Source organism: Scyliorhinus torazame, chromosome 8 (genome assembly GCF_047496885.1).
Source record: "Scyliorhinus torazame isolate Kashiwa2021f chromosome 8, sScyTor2.1, whole genome shotgun sequence".
NCBI classification, from domain to species: Eukaryota; Metazoa; Chordata; class Chondrichthyes; order Carcharhiniformes; family Scyliorhinidae; genus Scyliorhinus; species Scyliorhinus torazame.
The window spans coordinates 221,423,245-221,445,293 of NC_092714.1; the positions used below are offsets into that span (position 1 = coordinate 221,423,245).

A 22,049-nucleotide genomic window follows, 5' to 3' on the forward strand; every position below is an offset into this window, starting at 1 on the left:
GAGGCTGAATTGGACGGCCCTTGAAAACAGATGTAGGATTGTGAGGCATGACTTCTGTTCGAATATCGGGCATTAACCTGCAAGATTCACAGCCCTTGATTACCAGCTGGACATTGAATGAGTGGAATCCCTTTCTGGTTAGGTATAGGGCAGTGTTGGTATGAGACTCCTTCAATGGGAGGTGCATACTGTCATGGTGCTGCAACATGGGAAATCCTGTCATCACATGTAAGCTTGGTGTCAATCCATCTGTTTATTCCTGGTAAGAGGGAATGAAATGTAGATTTAAAGCTCTCTTTAAGTACCAACAGCCTCCCTTATACGTCAATGGATGGCAAACTGCAAGGTCCTGCAAGAAACTCCAGCTCCAGCCTGGAAGAAGCCAGGTGCGTAAAGGTTTATTGCATACTCACCTTCACAACAACTGGCAATACAATCCTTGCTCAGGTCTGACGTTGCAGTCGTGGCTGCAGCAAGTGAGAGATTTCAGTAAGAAAGTGTTTACTGAAGCACAGACTTCTCACACATTGTTCCTCATTGAGGACCTCCTCTTTCAATAACCTGGGTGGGTATGCCCTCCTGCTGAGAGTCCTTCTCTCCTCCTTCTATTCCTCTTCTCTCCTCCAGCAGCTTGTGCTGTTCTGCATGGCCTCTGGTCATTCTCCAAGTCTTACTGAATTCCAAAGTGTGGAGATGCCGGCGTTGGACTGGGGTGAGCACAGTACGAAGTCTTACAACACCTGTTTCTGGAACAGACCTCTTCATTCACCTGAGGAAGGAGCAGCGCTCCGAAAGCTAGTGACATCGAAACAAACCTGTTGGACTTTAACCTGGTGTTGTAAGACTTCGTACTGAATTCCAAAGGGAATTCCTCCTACTACCCATGCCTCGGGACAACTGACCTGTACTGAAACCAAGATGACACCAAAATGTCCTTTGGCAGCCTTTCCTCGTTGTGCAGACATTTGGAACTTTAAACTACTATAGAAAACACTAAGCATTTGTAGAATTGTAGCAACAGCTAGAAGAGATCAAACAGCTAACGTGTAAGTAGTTCTTGGTAACTTCAAATAGTTATAGCTGCAGGAGTGGGGGCAGGCTCCTTCATGTTGCTGAAAGTGTGGCTTAAGTGGGTCAGTGCAGACTCGATGGACCGAATGGCCTCCTTTTGCGCTGTATGTTCTATGTTCTATGTGCACAGTATATGAGGTTAAGAGAGAAAATGGGCCTGATTTTCATGGAGTCCAGCTGAATCTAGGGGCCTTTTGAAATGGTAAGTGGGACCCAGATGCGAAGGACCAGCCCTAATTTCCAGCAGATCCCATTTATACCGGCTTGGTGGGATTTAAGGGCCAGGATTCTCCGTTACCCACCCCTAAGATCAGGAATTCAGATCGGGAGGAGAAACACGCGTCTGGCCGAAAACAGGATTTGTGATGGGTGGCAGACGCACCTCCCGTCTCCAACTCCCTGCTCGTCATAACAGGCTTCCTGCTCCACACTGATGGGAACAATCAAAATGTAATTAGCATTCATTAGAAGTCAATTAGTGGGCTGGAAGCCTGAATCTCCCCCCGCCCCCCCCCCCCCCCCCCCCCGCCCTCCACCCCATTACGCTCTGACCAACACAACAGGAATGCCATCGAGCGGGCTTTGGTGTAAGTATTCCCATGTGCAATCCTAGTGTAATGGACCCTGAGGGGGGTCAAGGGGAGCAGCCCATTGCTCATGTATCCCTCTGCCAATGCCAGGCTGCAGAGGGAAGGTCCTCCAAGGATCCTGGGGTTTAGGTGGGCTCGGGCTATGGGTAGTTTAACCTGGGAACCTTCCCCGGAATGGGGGTTATATGTCTGGACTGCCCCTCCTAGCCCTGGGCAACCTGAAGTTCATTTTTGGCATGGTGATCTCAGGCAGCCCTCTGTTCAAGATCTTCATCCTGGTCTGATCTGTTTAAACTCTGAAGTGGCCTTATCACTATGAACTGCTCTGCCAGACAGCTGATGAGTAGACTAGACAGTTCAGTGAGGAATCATACCAGGAACACTTTCCTTTTCCTCACATCTGCTCCCTCAGACCTATGGTTTTGACAATGCTGCTTTTTGCAGTGTCAGCGTCTTCCTAGAAATCCCCCAACACTCAAAAAATCTTGAAATCCCCGCAGATCCTTTGAAATTCTAAGGATTCATTCAATTTCACAGTGAGGTACCTTTAACTTACCTTTTATTGAAAGCGTAATGGTTTAAACACAACTACCAGGAGGATTGTTCATTTATCTTTCCCTTTGTGCTTGAATGCATCCGAAGTACCCTCATTGATCCTAACCACAATGTTTATAAACATTCTTGTTATCATTGACAGCTACTGACCACGTCAACAATGTTCCATGCTTTTTGCGGTCTGTTTTTGGCCAGACGCAGAATTCTCCGCTTAATCGGGATTCCGAAGACTGGTTTCTCTGGTCTCTGACGCCAAATTCGCGTTCGCCGATCGACCAAATCCACGTTGGAACCGGAATCGGGGGTGCTGCCACTTTTGTGATGCTCCGCCCCCTCCAAAATGGCATACTCTAGGAGTACATCGCACGCCGTGTGGACAGCCTTAGAACATTACCTGAGGCCCATCCCCCGATGCTCTGCCCCCGATGGGCCGAGTTCCCAACAGCGTGTGTCACTCATGCTATTTTTTTTCGGGAACCCAGCGTGGCGGCTGCGGACTAAGTCCAGCGATGCCACAATCGAGGGGGGGAAGCTGATCTGTGGGCAGGGGTGGCTTTTGCGGGGGCTGGGGCCACTGCAGGGGGGGTGGTCCTGAGGTGGCCCACCTGACCAAAGTTGGTCACTATTTGGCAGGCCTGGTCCGCGCGCGGCCGTTGCCATGTTGCACGGCGCGGCTGCTGCAGGCTGCCAGCGTGCGCATGCGCGGCCACGGACCTGGCAATTCTCCGGCCATATCTGCAATTAGAGCCAGGGCTCTACGTTGTGTGCCTGCTCGACCCCCATCAGACGGGGGATCGGTGGCCATTTTGTGCCATTTTTTTCGATCGTAAGACGCCATTGTTCTCATGCTGGTCTCAGAATCAGTGAATCCAGCCCCCAATCTTTGCGATGGGCAAGGAAGAATCCCACCCTAGCTGTTTTTTTTACAGCAATCAATGACAGTTTCATAGTCACCATTACAGAAACTTTTAAAATGTTAAATCTATTAATTGAATTTCAATTCCACTTGTTGCCATGTTGGAATTTGAGGCCATGCCCCAGAATATTAGCCTGGGCCTTTGGATTTCTAGTCTAGTGACATTTCCACTATACCACCCCATCCCCATTTCAAATCTGCTGCCGGTGATTAGCTAATTAGCCAATATTTTACATTGGCTACACTCACAATAACTAATGCTTTTAGGCGGGACATTTAGAGCTTTTACTCTGCTCTGAACCAGCGCCATGGAAATCCTCCACAAGTATGTTCTTATTAACTAACCTAGAAAACCTTCAGACATAAAACATGCACTGGTCACAACATTTTGCTATAATAGACTTTTAAATGTTTGTTCGAAAATCTGCAACACTGATGTTTTCGCTCAGCAGTTTGAACACCATCGTGTGGCAGTGGGGGACAGAAAAGTTGGTTTCATCAACAAGTATTGCTGTGCCACAGATTAAAATTAAAGTGACAATGACATGTCGAAATTAAAGTAGACGCTAAACATTTAAACAGTGATTTAAGTTGGGGCTCAGATGACAGTGATGAATTATTCAACAATCCCTCTTGTGTATTTTGGATCCTTTGCTTCGGTTACAATTAAGTGATTAGATCCAGGAATATGTTATTCACTATAAACTACCTTGATTATTCACCAATAGTGCTAGTTAATGACACATTAATCGCAAAAGCCAGAATTGTCATACATCTGTATAATGTGTATAAAGTGTGATCAGTTGGATGCAATGAATAGCTTTTATGAGAAAAAAAACAGGAGTTCACTCAACTGTCATAAAAGAAGTTCTCAAGGTTACGCATTGGTTTAGCAGTGGAGACACTATGTTCAGTCACAGAATGCTGCTTTCTGAATGTTTGCTCAGCACTAACTGGTCATGGACCTCAAGCAAATTCTATTTAGCATTAACAGATTTAGGAAAAGATTCCAGCAATCACTGGGGAATGCCTTACTTTCGTTTCTCCGGTTTCTGCTGGATTATGACATGTCGGCACGCACTTTAGTGCCAAGAGGCAGAAATTAATTTGCCCTTGAAGGATGACACAGATAGGATGCAAAGAAAGAGACCACAAGGCCGGAAAATTGGCCTGAGGCCCATTTGATATTGGGTCCCGGGCCTCATTTTTACAAGTTCTGTGAGCCACTGATGCCTATACCAAGTTTCAGCAGAGGCTTGGCATACAGTGCCGGGGTGGAGGGGAGTGCGAGTGTGCTTTCCTCTGAATTATGGTCTGTATTTTATTTTTAATTCCCTTTTTTTTTGACATCCACCAGCATTCATTGTAGATCTGGGTCGGCCTAATGCTGCACTTGGAGTGAATTAATTTTTGGAATGGATTGGAGGTTCTAAAAGACTCATTCGGCCCCTTATTAGCATATTCAAGGGGCTTAACACTTGTCTAAGCTGACACCAAGGATCTAAATGACTATTGGGATGTCTTAATTAATATAGTAACATTAAGTTAGGCTGCTTCCTAAATTTGGTTTCTTTCCCATTTTCCAGCCACTGTGTATTTTTTCATTCGAACAATCCCAGTTTTCCCTCTATTTCTACAGACCATTTCCTGTTTTATTCATGAAACTCAATCACAAACTAGTATTGGGGTGGCATGGTGGCACATTGTGCCTCATAGTGACCCTGGTTGAATTCCGGCCTTGTCTGTGTGGAGTTTGCACATTCTCCCTGTGAATGCATGGATTTCCCCCTTATGCTCCAGTTTCCTCCCCGCAGTCCAAAGATGTGGAGATTAGGTGGATTGGCCATGCTAAATTACCTCTTAGTGTCCAAAAAAGTACAGGTTAGGTGGGCTACGAGGATAGGACAGGGGAATAGGCCTTTGTAGGGTTCTCTTTTGGAGGATGGGTGCAGACTCGATGGGCCGAATGGCCTCCTTCTGCACTGTAAGGATTCTATGGATCCTATGGACAAGCCTTACCTTTCATCACTCAAAGGCCAGGGATGTGCAGGTTAACTGGGGTTACGGGGGTGCAGGTTCTAGGGCGGGAGCCTGGTTGGATCCTCTTTCAGGGGTGGTGCAGACTTGATGGGCTGAATGGCCTCCTTCTTTACTGTAGCGATTCTATGATTCTATATCATGCAAACTTCCTTTCAATGTTTTATTTATAGATCAACCAATTCCATTGCATCGTGTTAGATGCAGTGGATTATGACAACTTAAATTTCTATTGTACAGAAGAATGTTATCCGGAAAAGAACAGAGAGAGCGAGAGAGTGGGGGTGGGGTCGGGCGGGGGGAGGTTGCGGTGGGGGGGAGGGAGGGGTTGCAGGGGGAGGGGGGGTGATGAAGGGTTGGAACGGGATTCAAAACACAATGGGCGAAACAATTCTTTTTAGGAGACTTGCGGACAATGAGGGAAGTAACAATGCAGAGGGTTTAGGAAGGGAGTTCTTGAAATCTGGGTTATAGTGACTGACAGATCATCAAAGGATGTTGAAGCATAGGGCATGGATGAGGAGAAATATATCAGATGACGAGAGCGTATAATGGAAGGGGAGAGCATTAGGGTGGGGCCAAAGCCATAGAAGCACAGCAAGGTGAAGACACGAGCCTTGAAATCAATTCACTGAGGTACAGAGAACCAGTGGAGTTTTTCCAAGGGTGGCAATGAGGAATGTGAAGGCTGCTCACCCTGAATAAATATTAGTTTATGGATGGTGAAGGTGATGAGTTTAATGAGGAAAACATTGGAAAACTTGAGCCTTGAGGTGGATTAGGGTGCCTCCAGATGGGGAAGATTTAAGATTTGAGGTGAGCAATGTTTCAGAGGTAAAATGAAGTGAGTTTAGGTATGTAGAAGGGAGCCAGGTTCAGGTTAGCCAGTACACCAAAGTTCAATACATCAAGACTTAGTTTTATGTGGCAGACAGGGATGGTGATGGAAACAAAAGTGGCGAGCTTGCATTTGTTGCCCATTCCCAATTATTTTGGTGAAGGTGTTGGTAAGCCGCCTTCTTGAACTGTTCCAGTCCACCTTGTGTCGGTACACACCCATCCCGTGCTGTTAGGATGGGAATACTGAGCTTTTGACCCAGCAACATCGAAGAAACAGAACTTAATAGGTCCAAGATAAGATGGTTCTTGGCTTGGAGATAACCTTTGGGGAGGTGTCTATCAAATCTCCTCGCAATCTTCTCTTCTCCAAGGAGAATGGTTCTATTGTCTCTTTGGTGCCATTTCAGGCTCTCGACTGGACCTGTAAAAATTCATCAACTTCGCTTCCAGTTTCCACCCCTCCATCACTTTCACCTGGTCCATCTCAGACACTTCCCTTCTCTTCCTTGATCTTTCTGTCTCCATTTCCAGCAATAGACTCCTAATATCCACTACAAGCCCACTGACTCCCACAGCTATCTTGACTACAGCTCTTCACACCCTACACCCTGTAAGGACTCCATCTCTTACTCTCAACTTCTTTGCCTCCGTTGCATTTGTTCCGATGATGCCACTTTCCAAAATGGTGCTTTGAAAATGTGTTCCTTCTTCCTCAACCGTGATTTCCCACCTACAGTTGTTGACAGGGCCCTCAACAGTGTGCGGTCCATCTCCCACGCCACTACCCTCGCCACCTCGCCTCCCTCCCAGAACAAGGATAGAGTCCTCTTCGTTCTCACATTTCATCTCACCAGCCTCCGTATACAAAGCATAATCCTCCGCCATTTTCTCCAACTTCAGCATTATGCCACCACCAAACACATTTTCCCTTTAATCCCTCTATCAGCATTCCGCAGAGACCGTTCCCTCCGAGATAACCTAGTCCACTCCTCCACCATACCCAGTACCTCTCCCATCACCCATGGCACTTTCCCATGCAATCGCAGAAGGTGTAACACCTGCCCTTTTACCTCTTCCATGCTTAACATCCCAGGCCCAAAACATTCATTCCAGGTTCAGCAGCGTTTCACTTGCATCTCTTCCAATTTGGTCTATTGCATTTGCTGCTCCCAATGTGGTCTCCTCTGCATCGGAGAGACCAAACGCAGACTTGGTGATCGCTTTGCTGAGCATCTTCGGCCTGTGCGCATCCAGGACCCTGACCTTCCCATTGCTTGTCATTTTAACAAAGGACCCTGCTCCCATGCCCACATGTCTGTCCTTGGCCTGCTGCAATGTTAGACCATAAGACCATAAGACATAGGAGCGGAAGTAAGGCCATTCGGCCCATCGAGTCCACTCCACCATTCAATCATGGCTGATTTCAACTCCATTTACCCGCTCTCTCTCCATAGCCCTTAATTCCTCGAGAAATCAAGAATTTATCAACTTCTGTCTTAAAGACACTCAACGTCCCGGCCTCCACCGCCCTCTGTGGTAATGAATTCCACAGACCAACCACTCTCTGGCTGAAGAAATTTCTCCTCATCTCTGTTCTAAAGTGACTCCCTTTTAATCTAAGGCTGTGCCCCCGGGTCCTAGTCTCCCCTGCTAATGGAAACAACTTCCATACATCCACTCTATCTAAGCCATTCATTATCTTGTAAGTTTCTATTAGATCTCCCCTCAACCTCTTAAACTCCAATGAATATAATCCCAGGATCCTCAGACGTTCATCGTATGTTAGGCCTACCATTCCTGGGATCATCCGTGTGAATCGCCGCTGGACCCGCTCCAGTGCCGTATGTCCTTCCTGAGGAGTGGGGCTCAAAATTGCTCACAGTATTCTAAATGGGGCCTAACTAATGCTTTATAAAGCTTCAGAAGTACATCCCTGCTTTTATATTCCAAGCCTCTTGAGATAAATGACAACATTGCATTTTCTTTCTTAATTACGGACTCAACCTGCAGGTTTACCTTTAGAGAATCCTGGACTAGGACTCCCAAGTCCCTTTGCACTTGAGCATTATGAAATTTGCCACCGTTTAGAAAATAGTCCATGCCTCTATTCTTTTTTCCAAAGTGCAAGACCTCGCACTTGCCCACGTTGAATTTCAACAGCCATTTCTTGGACCACTCTCCTAAACTGTCTAAATCTTTCTGCAGCCTCCCCACCTCCTCCATACTACCTCCCCCTCCACCTATCTTTGTATCATCGGCAAACTTAGCCAGAATGCCCCCAGTCCCGTCATCTAGATCGTTAATATATAAAGAGAACAGCTGTGGCCCCAACACTGAACCCTGCGGGACACCAGTCGTCACCGGTTGCTATTCTGAAAAAGAACCTTTTATCCCAACTCTCTGCCTTCTGCCTGACAGCCAATCGTCAATCCATGTTAGTACCTTGCCTCGAATACCATGGGCCCTTATTTTACTCAGCAGTCTCCCGTGAGGCACCTTATCAAAGGCCTTTTGGAAGTCAAGATAGATAACATCCATTGGCTCTCCTTGGTCTAACCTATTTGTTATCTCTTCAAAGAACTCTAACAGGTTTGTCAGGCATGACCTCCCCTTACTAAATCCATGCTGACTTGTCCTAATCCGACCCTGCACTTCCAAGACTTTAGAAATCTCATCCTTAACAATGGATTCTAGAATCTTGCCAACAACCGAGGTTAGGCTAATTGGCCTATAATTGTCCATCTTTTTCCATCTTTTCCAGTTCCAGTGAAGCTCAATGCAAACTGGAGGAACAACATCTCATCTTCCGGTTAGGCACGCTACTGCCTTCTGTTCTCAACATCGAATTCAACAACTTCAGATGATTAGCTGTACCCCACCATGGCCCATTTATTTTCATCCCATTTCATTTTAACTGTCTTTTACCATTTCTTTCTTTCTTGTCTTTCTTAATATATATCCCTTAATATATTATATATATCTTAATATATCCCGTACCAGCCTCCCAGAGCAGGCACCGGAATGTGGCGACTAGGGGCTTTTCACAGTAACTTCATTTGAAGCCTGCTTGTAACAATAAGCAATTTTCATTTCATTTCATTTCATTTCATATATTAAATCCCCCCTCCCCATCTTATCAACCGTTCCTTACCCTTTCTCCTCTTTGCTTTCCCCTTCCCCTCCCCCACATCTACATCTATCACAGTTCACCCTCAGATGTTAGTTTCTCTGCTGTTTGGCCTTTCACATCTTTTGTTCCCTCTGGGGACTGCCATTAGCACTCTTTCCCCTTAGTTTCTGTGGCCATTAGCACCCGGTTTCCCTGGGTTTCTGTGGCTGACTCGTCTTTCATACTCACTCCACAGTGTAAACATTTTCCACTTTCTCTGTCTGTTAGCTTTGACAAAGAGTCATTGGACTCGAAACGTTAGCTCTTTTCTCTCCCTACAGATGCTGCCAGACCTGCTGAGATTTTCCAGCATTTTCTCTTTCGTTTCAGATTCCAGCATCCGCAGTAATTTGCTTTTATGCTTTGGTCCCAATGTCTCCAGTCTTTCTATATAGCTGAAGTACCTCATCCCTGAAACAATCCTTGTGAATCTTTTCTGCACTCTCTCTCATGCCTTTATATCCTTCCTACCTGTGGTGCCTAGAACTGGATGCAATACTCCAGTTGAGGCAGAGCCAGCCTTTTTTAATAGGTTGAACATAACTTTATTGCTTTTGTACACTATGGGTGCGATTCAGAAACCCCGGTGCGCCTGGCCTGGATTCGGTCACAATGGGTGAATTGTGCGAGAGCCCCAAGGGGGCTCTTGGCCATGCCAATCGCGAATCATCTGACTTGCCTGGCGCGATCTGGATCTCACCCTCTGCATATTTAGATGAGCTTAATGGCTCAGAAGCCGGATTCAACCGGCCCCAAGGACTCAACGGCTATGCCTGCCAGGATGCCCAGGTGACAGTTTGGCACTGCTAGGTGTCAGACATGGGGCAGCCTTGCCAATTACAGGGGGCTCAGGGTGGGGTTCCCAGGGGCCTTGCCAAGGTTGGGAGGGGGGGGGGGGGGTCGATAAAGCAGGGGGAGGTCTGGAAGTGGGGTGGGGAGGGGGAGATTGTGGTCTCCGATCAAAATGGTACCCCGATCTGAGAGCAGCCATCCTGCTGGCAAGATCAGCTCGCCAACAGGAAATCATGCTAAGTGCAGCTTCAGTAGAGAGGAACTCCCCAAGGCCAAATAAAAGGCAAAGTGCCATTGAATACCGGGGTGTTTCTTGGGACTGCGTTGCCGAGAAATACCTGCTGACCGTGTCTGACAGCAGACTTAGCATTAAGTTTGCTGAATCACGCTTTATGCCTCTATTAATAAATCCCGAGGATGCTGTTTGCTTCATTAACCTCTCTCTCAACCTGTCCTGCCACCTTCAATAAATAATGCACATATACACCCAGGTCTCTCTGCTCTGCAGGTCCTTTTGAATTGTACTCTTGATTTATATTGTCTCCCTGCGTTCCTCCTACCAAACTAAATCAGCTCACACTTCTCTGCATTAAATTTGATCTGCCATGTGTCCTCCCATTCCCTAAACCTGTCTATGCCCTTTTGCAGTTCTACACTATCCTCCTTATGGTTTATAATACTTTGGAGTTTCATATCATCAGTAAATTCTGAAGGGAAAGTTATAGTCTAGCAGGGATCTATGATGGAGTGAAAGGTAGATCTTTCCACAGGCAAAAGGTGATGGAGAAAGAGTTTGAGGTGGACTTGGAAAGAGAGAAGAAAGCAATTGGGAAGAGCCTTGTCAGTGATAGAGACTTCAGGGGCGTCAAGATATGCAACGATGGTGAGGATAAAGCAATGACCAAATGTGGCAGTGATTGAAGTGTAAATGGGTCAGGCAACTAAAGGTGATGAGGAGGGCAGGAGGTTTATGGTCAAGGTGAGCAAAGGTGCCTTGTGAAATCACTGAATTACTTCAGTCCCGAGTGAGGCAGACAGGAAGGAAAGATTTTTAACAAAGAAAACACTTTGGAATTTATAGGCATGTAAAATCTTAAAGGAAAGGTGAAAGGAATGCTTGGGATTCAAGATTTTAAATGAGAGGAAAGAGTTGTAAGAATGAGGGAACAGACTAAATTGAGATATCACTATCACTGCAGAGTTTGGGATGTGGTCCACATGTAGTAGTGAGTGAAGAAGTTACCATTTATCAGGCTGAGGACATTGATGCACTCCTCCAGAATTAACTTCTGTTTGGAGAGGGACTTGTTCAAAAAGGATAGGATGATTTGGAGACAGATGTAGAGTGGGAGGAGAGCCTTGGACAATAATGAGAAACAAATCCAAATAGGGGAGTAATTGGTAGGATCAGGGAACAAAGTGAACAAGGAGCAGTGTGTAGCAGTGGAATTGTAAAGTGAGCCTGAGGCAATGAGACAAGGAATACAAGGTGGAGAAAATTATGTAGACGAGACAGGAAAATAAATCATGTGAGTAGGTAATGGAGGAATTTGGATTTGGGATGAAAATCATTATGCACCTTGAATACCAAGAAAGCAAAAGTTTGAACATTGACAAGGACAGGAGTCTGGCAGGAAGGAGATTAAAGATGTTGTGATGGGTGCAGCGATAACATTTGGGTCAGATGGACGTTGTCTGAGTCTGCTGGGACGATCAAAGACTAAGTCCTGCATGGAGGTCAGCAATCATTCAAGGACCAGCCAAGGACAAGAGCTAAGGTTAAAAATGTTCAGGCGGAAGTACGCACAATCCACGAGGTAATTTGTGCCCAGGGTCTGTCAGATGGTTGGAAATCCGTGATCAGCTTGACAGGCTGATGCATTTTAAGTATGTCTGTTGATATGTCTATATGTGTGCATAGATACATTCAGAATTAAATATGCTCCTTTGGTAACCTGGGGCACGATTAAACGGCCTTGTCATGCCCGACTCGGTGATGCGACGCGGCCATTGAATCTCGCTAGAGGCCTCTCGCCGGATTTACCACCTCGGAATGCCTCGCAATATCTAACGAGATCTCATGAGACGTCGCAATCTGGATCTCGCCCTCGCTGGGCAAGATCCAGATTTGCATATGCTCATTTAAATATGTCGGCGCTTGATTCTTCCGAGGCCCAGGAATCGAACGTCTGCGCCATGGCAGTCCGGGCACCTTTGCTCTGACAGCCTGACACCTTGGCAGTGCCAGCCTGGCACATTGGCAGTACCAGCTGAACACCCAGCAATGCCAGCTCGGCACTGCCAGGTGCCTGGGTGGCACTTCCAGGCTTGTGGAGCCACTGACAGGGTACCTGGCTGGCGCTGCCAAGGTGCCCAGGTGCCTGGCTGCATGTGGCAGGAATCAGGCCCGGGGTTGCCCCGCCTTATGAGGTGGGGTGAGAGGGGGAGGATCAAGGACCCCCTAAGAGGTAAGTTGGGGCAGTGGGAGCGGTCTAGAAGCCGTGGAGTGCTGTCCAGAGTGGAGGGAGAGTGGCGGAGGTTGAGAGATCAGGGTGGAATTTAAAAATGCGCCTGCTCAGAGTGCAGGAAGTGAGGTAAATTTGATCTCGGTGGGGAGATCCCAACAGAGGCCAAAAAATAAGAGTCCCGTTTGATAGCAGGGTTGTTCTCAGTGCTGTAGGTGCCAAGAAGTTCCCGCTGTACCCGCCCAAAACAGGACTCTGTTTTTTGGGTGTTAAATCACGCCCCCAAAAATGACAATAATAAAATATTTTTATTTATGGGAATGATATGTAAATATTCTTGATCAATATACTTTCACAATTACTCTGATTTGGCTTGTATTTAAGTTTGGTTGCGATTAAACAATGATTGGCAGAAGAATTAAAGGAGATGGGTGTTTAAACGTTAGCACCAGACACTATTTTAAAGAGAAGCACCTGTGTACACAAACGATCTGAAAGGTGCATGGTGACCTTAATAGGCACAGCAGGGAAGGGAATGACTCTGGTAACAACTTAAAACAGTCTCATATCTTACCAATTATTAAACCAATAACCATCATCTAACAAAATCTTACTTAATTGGAGATTTTTATTAAATGAACAGAATTGGAGATCGTGATCCAGCTCTTGAAAATACTGAGAGGCAAATGTAAACAGACTATTTGAATTTAGGTTTTGAGCTGTATAATGCGTATTTTAAATTACCTGCCGTAAGTGAATTTGACGTTTCTCTCCCACAGAAATGTGAGGCAAGTTCCAAGTATAATCTGATAATCCTACAACAAAGTGGCTCGTCATAGAATCATAGAATCCCTATAGTGCAGAAGGAGGCCATTCAGTCCACCGACCCCTTGAAGACCATGCTACCTAGGCTCAATCTCCCGTACTATTCCTGGAACCTCACCCTAAGGGGCAATTTAACATGGCCAATCCACCTAACCTGCACATCTTTGGACACTTTCACCCGGGACGGGTTTGCGGAGCTGGGAATTGTCTTGACTCTTCCGGTCCTGTCGACGGCGAACCCCCCCGCTGTGGGTTTCATGGCAGCAAAGCGTGCATTTAATGGGAAATCCCGTTGAGAACGGTGGGACCAGAAGATCATACCATCAGCCAATGGTGGGCCATCTCTCAACACCACGAAACACGCGGCGGGATGCTCAGTAAATCCCTATGTGTTTCCTTTGAACTGAACATTTCAAGCTCTAATCCTCCATGCTCTGACAGTGGGTCTTGCTTGTTTCCAACCAGACAGCTGATCACCTAAATCAAGAACCACTTGAAAATTGAAGTCTGTGGGCCTCAACAGTAAATTAGGACTTTTGGTTTTATTTTTCTTCAAGCATTCGTCCTACACTGTCGCGTTCATATTGAAAAGAGAGATTGAGCTTCAATTCTATCCATTTCTAATTGCACCTCTACTGGCTAATGAAGTCAGGCCTTTGCAGGTATGTGGTTAGAAAGTGTTTATGTAGAATTATAGAATAATACAGCACTGCAGGAAGCAATAAAGAGCATGGGCGTCATTCTCCGACCCCCCGCCGGGTCGGAGAATGGCCGTTGGCCGCCGTGAATCCCGCCCCCGCCGAAGTCTCCGCTCCCGGAGATTGGGCGGGGGCGGGAATCGGGCCGCGCCGGTTGGCGGGACCCCCCGCTGGATTCTCCGGCCCGGATGGGCCGAAGTCCCGCCCAGGAATTGCCTGTCCCGCCGACGTAAATCAAACCTGGTATTTACCGGCGGGACCAGGCGGCGTGGGCGGGCTCCAGGGTCCTGGGGGGGGGCGTGGGGCGATCTGACCCCGGGGGGTGCCCCCGCAGTGGCCTGGCCCGCGATCGGGGCCCACCAATCCGCGGGCAGGCCTGTGCCGTGGGGGCACTCTTTCCCTTCCACCTCCGCTACGGCCTCCACCATGGCGGAGGCGGAAGAGACTCTCCCCACTGTGCATGCGCGGGAAACTAACAGCGGCCACTGACACTCCCGCGCATGCGCTGGGAAACTGACAGCGGCCGCTGACGCTCCCGCGCATGCGCCGCATTCCCGCGCCAGCTGGCGGGGAAACAAACGCCATTTCCGCCAGCTGGCGGGGCGGAAATCCCTCCGGCGTCGGCCTAGCCCCTCAATGTTGGGGCTAGGCCGCCAAAGATGCGGAGCCTTCCGCACCTTTGGGCCGGTGAGATGCCCGTCTGATTGGCGCCGGCTTTGGCGCCAGTCGGCGGACATCCCGCCGTTGGGGGAGAATTTCGCCCCATATGCCTGCACCAGTTCTTTGCCAGAACTACCCAATTAGTTACACAATGTTATTCTTTCCCCATCAACCTGTTTTGCCTTCAAGAATTGATCTAATTCTCTTTCTTGAACATTTCGCTGTTGTCTTTGCTAGACTGTAGTGGACATATGGCTACTACCCCAATTAAGTACATTCCTGCATGGTTTTATTGGAGGCAACACGGCAGATTAGACTGAAATTCTCTGACTCCATGCTAAGGTTTGGACGCCAATTACGGTGCTGCTGATGCAAGTTCAAGACAGCTCACCGGCACCTTCTCAAGGGAAATTGGGGATGGGCAATAAATACTGGCCTAGCCAGTGATGCCCAGATCACAGGAATGAATAAATGAAACAAAAAAATGGATCTTGTAGTGTAAACTCAAGCAGCAGCAGGATACGTATATCAATGTTTGGTCAGCTCTTGTTGCCAAACAGGTAGTACAGTATAATATGATGACGCATTCCTCCATTGTTCTTCTTCTGCATGCTATGTTACTAGAACCTAAACTCATGTCAGTTCTGCAGATTCTATACTTTATTTGGAAGCAGCCTCTCCATATTATCAAGTTTTGAGTACTGTCTGAACACAACGGGCGGGATTCTCCGAAATGGAGGCAGAGTGTTCGCGCCATTGTGAACGCCGTCGAGGTTCACGACGGCGCGAAACGGACCCTATCCTGACCGATTCAGGGCCCAATAATGGGCTAGGAGCGGCGGCGCGTCATTTACGCGCGCCAAGCCTTGGCGCCGCGTAAAGGCGGCGCCACATACATGACGCGGCCGGCGCCACATAACTGGCGTCACCAGCGCATGCGTGGTTGCCGTCCTCTCCGAGTCCGCCCCGCAAGAAGATGTCAGACGGAACTTGCGGGGCTGCGGAAGAAAGGAGGTCTGCCTTCAGAGAGGCCGGCCCAACGTTCGGTGAGCACCGATTGCGGGCCACACCCAATTTGAGGCCCCCCCCCGGTGCAGGATCCCCCCTCTGCCCCCCCCACCCCCGCAGGCTGCCCCCCAGCGTTCCCGCGCTGTTCCCGCCGGCAGCGACCAGGTGTGGACGGCGCCGGGGGGAACCCGCCGTTTTGGGCTGACCGCTCGGCCCATCCGGGCCTGAGAATAACAGGGGTGCCAGAGAATCGCCATTTTGGGTGTCTCGGGCGATTCTCCGGCCTGCGCCACGCGGAACACGACGGGGCCGTTCTCACCGCTTGGGAGAATCGCGGGAGGGCGCGGGAAAATTTGGCAACCCAGGTGATTCTCCCAACCGGCGCAGGAGCGGAGAATCGCGCCCAACAGCTTTGAAATCCTTTTTCCAGCACTTATGCAAATTGCTCTGCTATGTATTTTTCTTATTATCGAGTATCTTGTTCTACAAAAACACTTAAGTTTCTTACCTTCCTTTTTCATTCCTGCTCGAAAGCATTTTTTTAATCTGCAGTATCTACATTGGTTTCGTTTGTCCTTGTCTACAATGCATTGTCTGTTAAACCTGAAAGACAACACAAATAATAATAACATTGTTAGCATCTACAGATCAAATGAAACACTTTCATTCTTGCCACGGTGAAACATGTCTAAAGGATGCTTTAAGTTTTGTGTAGGTCACCATTGCAGCAGGCTGTAAATGTGAAACTCTAACACTGGAACAAGCCACTACTGACATCTCTCAAGTGCAAATAAACTCTCCCCAACTGGGGAGAAATGAAGGGTGGGTGGGAGATGCTGTGGTGTGCAGGAGGAATAGGAGGGTACATGCAGGGAGTGGCAGCAATGACTACTTATTGCTTTCATTTATTTTCTCACTACTGTCTTTGAAATATTTGTGGGAAACACAGTGGATTCTCTGTTCTTTGTTGAGACTACAAGACTTGGAGCCCGAATTTTATGTTGCTGGGGCGGGTGCACGCCTGACCTGAAAGCACGTGAAGTCACGTAATAAGACATCAGGCGCACGTTCCAATGTCATCACGCATTTGTGTGATATTTCGATCAGCAAGCTTTCTTCCAAATCTCGCGCTGGCAATTTAGTCCATTAAAAGGCCAACTGAAAGTTGACTTCTGAAGTCGGCAGTTGGGCCAGTTGGCCAAGCAGCTTTTATGTATTAGCTGCAGCCTCGCTCCAGGGCGAGATGAAATCTCAGGGCTGAAATAAAATTAAAAGCGGTGCTTGGGTACTGAGATTTATGTATTAATGCACTGCCTAGACACTGTTTGCAGTGTTTTTCCATCAGGATTTATTGTGTATGGGCCTGCAGCTCCCTGAGACAGCTCTGCAGTGGCTGTCCCCTTGAGGGAGCCCATTAGAAGTGGCAGCCCACACCCTCCCTTTTCTCATTGCTCGCCCTGCCTGGCTGCATGTTAATTGGCCCGTCAGTGTTTCCTGCCCACCTTCGTGCCCAGCCAGTGTGCATGTCCGAGGGATGCAAAATTCAGACCTTGGTTGCTTTTGAGAGATCCAGGCTGTTCATTTAAAAGGATTGGTTGCTCGTTACAAATGAAAACTTTCAACCTTTCCAATATGAACTGCATTAAACTGGAGTCCAACTAAAATCAGTCAGCTAAAATATTTCCTGTTTTCTATTTTTATCATTCCTATTATTTGGAGAATAAATTTCTTGGTTGAGAACATTTCGATCCATTCACACAATTCTTAATGATGAAGGTGTGAGTTATTTTCTTGAGAGAAATTTGATTTCAAATATGATTATTCTTTGACAGGAAAGACAATGTATTGGCTGTAATCAAAGTTCATGCTTGAGATTCAGTAAGAGCAAACCATCCTTCAAATCAAATATTTTAGTCCCAAATTATAGTCCTTTTTCTCACCCTCCATTCCTTTACCACAAGCTACAGCGAACAGCGATCCTGTTTAATAAAACAGCCGCAGAGGCAACCACGCACAGCTACTTTCTATTTCCTTGCTTTATTTCAAAACATTCAGCATCGGTGAAGTTCATTTGGAACCCAGCAAGACCTGCCTTTTTCTCTGTTTGTTAATTATGTCATTTTTAATTGAGCAGAATTGTTGTTTACGCAGTGGTTAGTCTATGATTGTGGCATGGCAGTGGGGGAAACATAAATCCAAACTAACTCAGCATACAGTTATCCAGTCTGATCCCACTTTCCAACTCTTGGTGTGCCATCTTGTCGGCTGTGGAACTTTGAGTGCCTATGTTAAATGTGACGAGGGTTTCTGCCTCTATCCCCTTTCAGGCAGTGAGTTCCAACACCCTCTGGATGAAAGAATTTCTCCTCAACTCCCCTCTAATCCTGCTACCAGTTACTTTGGATGGCATTTTATGGCCCCTCTCACCAGTGAGATTTCCCAACCCCATTGAAATTAGTGGTCCTTTGCACAGCTCGCTGCATTTTCTACCCCTTCACAGACTCCCCTGCTGCAATCGGGCTGTAGAATTCCACCCCATAAATTCATGCCCTGGTTATTGACATCTTCCCAAAGGGAAATAAGCCCTTCCTATCCACTCGATCTAACTCCCTCATAGTTTGATACACCTCAATTAAATCTCCTTAAATTTAATCATCTCTGATCCAAGGACAACAACCTTAGCCTGTCCAAACTATGAGGGGCATAGACAGAGTGGATAGTCAGAGGCTTTTCCCCAGGGTAGAGGGGTCAATTACTAGGGGGCAGAGGTTTAAGGTGAGAGGGGCAAGGTTTAGAGTAGATGTACGAGGCAAGTGTTTTACGCAGAGGGTAGTGGGTGCCTGGAACTCGCTACCGGAGGAGGTAGTGGAAGCAGGGACGATAGGGACATTTAAGGGGCATCTTGACAAATATATGAATAGGATGGGAATAGAAGGATACGGACCCAGGAAGTGTAGAAGATTGTAGTTTAGTCGGGCAGCATGGTCGGCACGGGCTTGGAGGGCCGAAGGGCCTGTTCCTGTGCTGTACATTTCTTTGTTCTTTGTTCTTTGTAATCCTTTTTCCTAGCTAAAACTTTCTAGTCCTTCTAACATCCTCGGAAATCTACTGTGCACCCTCGCTAGTGCAATTACACTTGTCGCAGAGGAGAATAGTGTAACAGGAAAATAAAATATGGATTAATAAAAGGCCATTCAGTCCCTCATATTTATTCATTTATTTTCAATTTACCCATCATGAGTTCTATACAGAATCCACTCTGTGAGGCAAAGAGTTTGTCAGTGAATGGTCTGATACTATTAAAGTTTAAACATGATTATTAACAAACTGGATGAAATACTGCTGCAAAAGGAATAAGTGCGATTGAATCAACCACCAAACTGCAAGTAATTGATGTTGAGACTACTCCAGGAAAGTAGTTTGACCTACTCCACTCTTATCCCTGTAATATACGGCAAGGTCTGAGCATTTTGTTGTATTGCCCCTCTGCCTGCCTCTATACTGGGGAGGTGCAAATAAAGTTAGTTCAATAATGGCTGTCTGCTGTTGGGCACATGTTTGTCTTAGTGCAATACACGTCAATCCCCCAACTTGAAACTAATTTACAAGCAATCAAAATTCACTTTAATTGCAGTCAGGGTGACAAACCCAAGTTGTACAACAGCAACATATAATATTCTGCAATTTTCATTATTTATAATCAACATTTCTGCTTAAAGCAAGTGACCCTTAACTACTTTGGTTGCTGTAGCATTAACTGTTAGCAAATGCATGATGGTCAGCCACCAATGATTGATAAACTATGATTAAACATGAAAAGTGACCACACATGAACTGTGGAGCTACGCACCGCCGATACTAATGAAGCCTTGGAAACCCAGCCTGTTATTCAATTACAGAGTGAACTCCCGCAGCCGTGTCCTCAGATTGAATCTGGCAAAGATTGAACCTTCCTATGTAAACAAGAATTGCTGCGCATGCCTCCAAAATGATCTTGTATTCTTCACAGCAAACAAGTGCTGGGACAGGTGTATCAGTTTCGATGTTACTGTATGTGAATGGACATGTTTAACATTGATAAACGTTACTGCAGGAAAAGAGATGAAACCACATCATAATTGCCTTCATAAAAACTTGCTGTATGCAAATTAAATATTAAACCAACTTAATGTCTTATATGTTTTAAAATTGCAATATTCTTTTTGTGTGGTTTTGTAGCAGAGATTCTGAACAAAATTTCATGGTTGTGTTTGGATGTCAGATTTGCTGGGTACATGGAATCCTACCCTTGTTTCCCCACCGTGAGATATAATTGATATGGAATAATAATTAGTGCTAATCATTGACTGATTGGCAATGAAAGAAGGAAAATTATAGACATAATTCTTTTGAAACTGAAACTAATCTTTGTAAAAGTCCCTGGTTGCTATGGTAGAGTCTATTTAGTTGCTGAAATTAACCACTATTATATATCACAGACATATCATAAAGGTCTTATCAATGGAAACTCTTAGCAATGTCTCCATCTTTGGATGGCACCAAGTGCCAATAGTAATCTTGACTTGGACCATATCCATTCTCATACACTGGAGCCTTCTTAAGATCATTTCTCAGTTGTCAAAGTTTAATGACCAGGTTTAATTGATGTCTTGCACAGTTAATGTTAACCAAGAGCATTTACATTTAAGTGAATGCAAATTTCTTCAGGTGGACATTTTTATAGGTTTGCAACTTTTTCACCTTTGCTCTCTGTTTTCAGTTAGTAGCATAAGATATATACAATGTCTTTTGTGCTGCTCTGTTCTGGATGAAAGAAGTCATGTTTCATGGAATAAAATTGGTTTCTTTGATTTTTAAAGATTTCCAAAGTGGCACACCACGATAACAAGGCATGCTACATGGCAGCCGAACGAGAAAATAGAATTACATTTCCTCAGAGTGAAATGAAATTCTCCATAGTCCCCAACTATGTACAGCACAAAGCACCAATACCTAGGTCTTAACTCTCTAGCTCCAGGGTCCACACTGCTCAGGCCCCTGCTCCCAGGGCCCCGCACCTTTTCTCCATTGGCCGGGGTTCGCGCACTCCTGCGTGATAGGCCCCAATGCAGTCATGTGGACCATGAGGAACATAGAACACTACAGCGCAGTACAGGCCCTTCGGCCCTCGATGTTGCGCCGACCTGTGAAACCACTCTAAAGCCCATCTACACGATTCCCTTATCGTCCATATGTCTATCCAATGACCATTTGAATGCCCTTAGTGGACTCACCACTTAAAGTGGCCGCGGTAGCACAGACAGCAATTCCACTTACCCGCCCTATCCTTATATCTCTTGATTCCTTCAGTGTCCCAAAGTATCTTGATCTCTGTCTTTTTGAGAACATAGAACATACAGTGCAGAAGGGCGCCATTCGGCCCATCGAGTCTGCATCGACCCACTTAAGCCCTCACGTCCACCCTAGCCCCGTAGCTCAATAACCCCACCTAACCTTTTTTTGGACACTAAGGGCAATTTAGCATGGCCAAACCACCTAACCTGCACATCTTTGGACTGTGGGAGGAAACCAGAGCACCCGGAGGAAACCCACGCAGACACGGGGAGAACGTGCAGACTCCGCACAGAGAGTGACCCAGCAGAGAATCGAACCTGGGACCCTGGCACTGTGAAGCCACAGTGCTAGCCACTTTTGCTACTGTGCTTCCCCCAAAGGTAGTGAATTTCAAGGACTCACAACCTTCTGAGTAAAAGAATTTCTCCTCACTTCAGTTCTAAAGGTTGATTCCTTGTCCTGCTTCTAGATTCTGCAGCCAGAGAAACAGCCTGTGAGCATCTATACATTTCAATGAGATTACTCTCCTTCTAAACACTGGCGAATATAGGCCCCATTCTGCTCAATTTCTTCCCATGAGACAACCTTCTCATTCCAGGAATCAATCTCTTGAACCTTAGTTGCATTCCTGAGAAGGCAAGTATTTATTTTATTACATTCAAAAGCCAAGCTTGCAGGGTCTCGCCTGTTGGCTGGAGAGCCCAGTAGAGACATGTGGTGCCTCCTTTCAGAAAGACACGCTGAACCAAAGCCAACCGGACAACAGCGAGGCCACTAGCAGACCTTCCCCTGAAATCAAGAACCTGGGGGAGAAAGTCCTGCCTAGCAAAAGCTTGCAGGCAATCAGAGGCTTGGAGCTGTTGCACTCAGAAGTACCACTGAGGAAGTCATTGCTGATGCCAGGAGAGGCACTGGAATCCCAATATTGCAGAGGGCACAAGCTCTAGGTAAGTAATTTGGGGGAGGGGTTCTGTAGTGTGGGAGTAATGGACGGAGCAGGAGAGGATGGTTGCAAGCAGGGGTAGAGGTGGCTGTCAGCCCTTCCCGATGCCCAGTCCCGCGATCAGGCACCGAGTGCCTTTGTTCGAG

General features: G+C 46.7%; 1 protein-coding gene across 2 annotated transcripts in view; it reads right to left on the minus strand.

Annotated features, from left to right (window-relative positions):
• Nucleotides 1-22,049, minus strand: part of hnf4a (hepatocyte nuclear factor 4, alpha) — a 285,470-nt gene that overhangs the window by 35,081 nt on the left and 228,340 nt on the right. For both annotated transcript variants that reach the window (XM_072514802.1, XM_072514801.1), the window contains exon 3: nucleotides 16,135-16,229. In XM_072514802.1, the coding sequence (XP_072370903.1) occupies nucleotides 16,135-16,229 (95 nt within the window). The remainder of the gene's footprint in view (nucleotides 1-16,134; nucleotides 16,230-22,049) is intronic.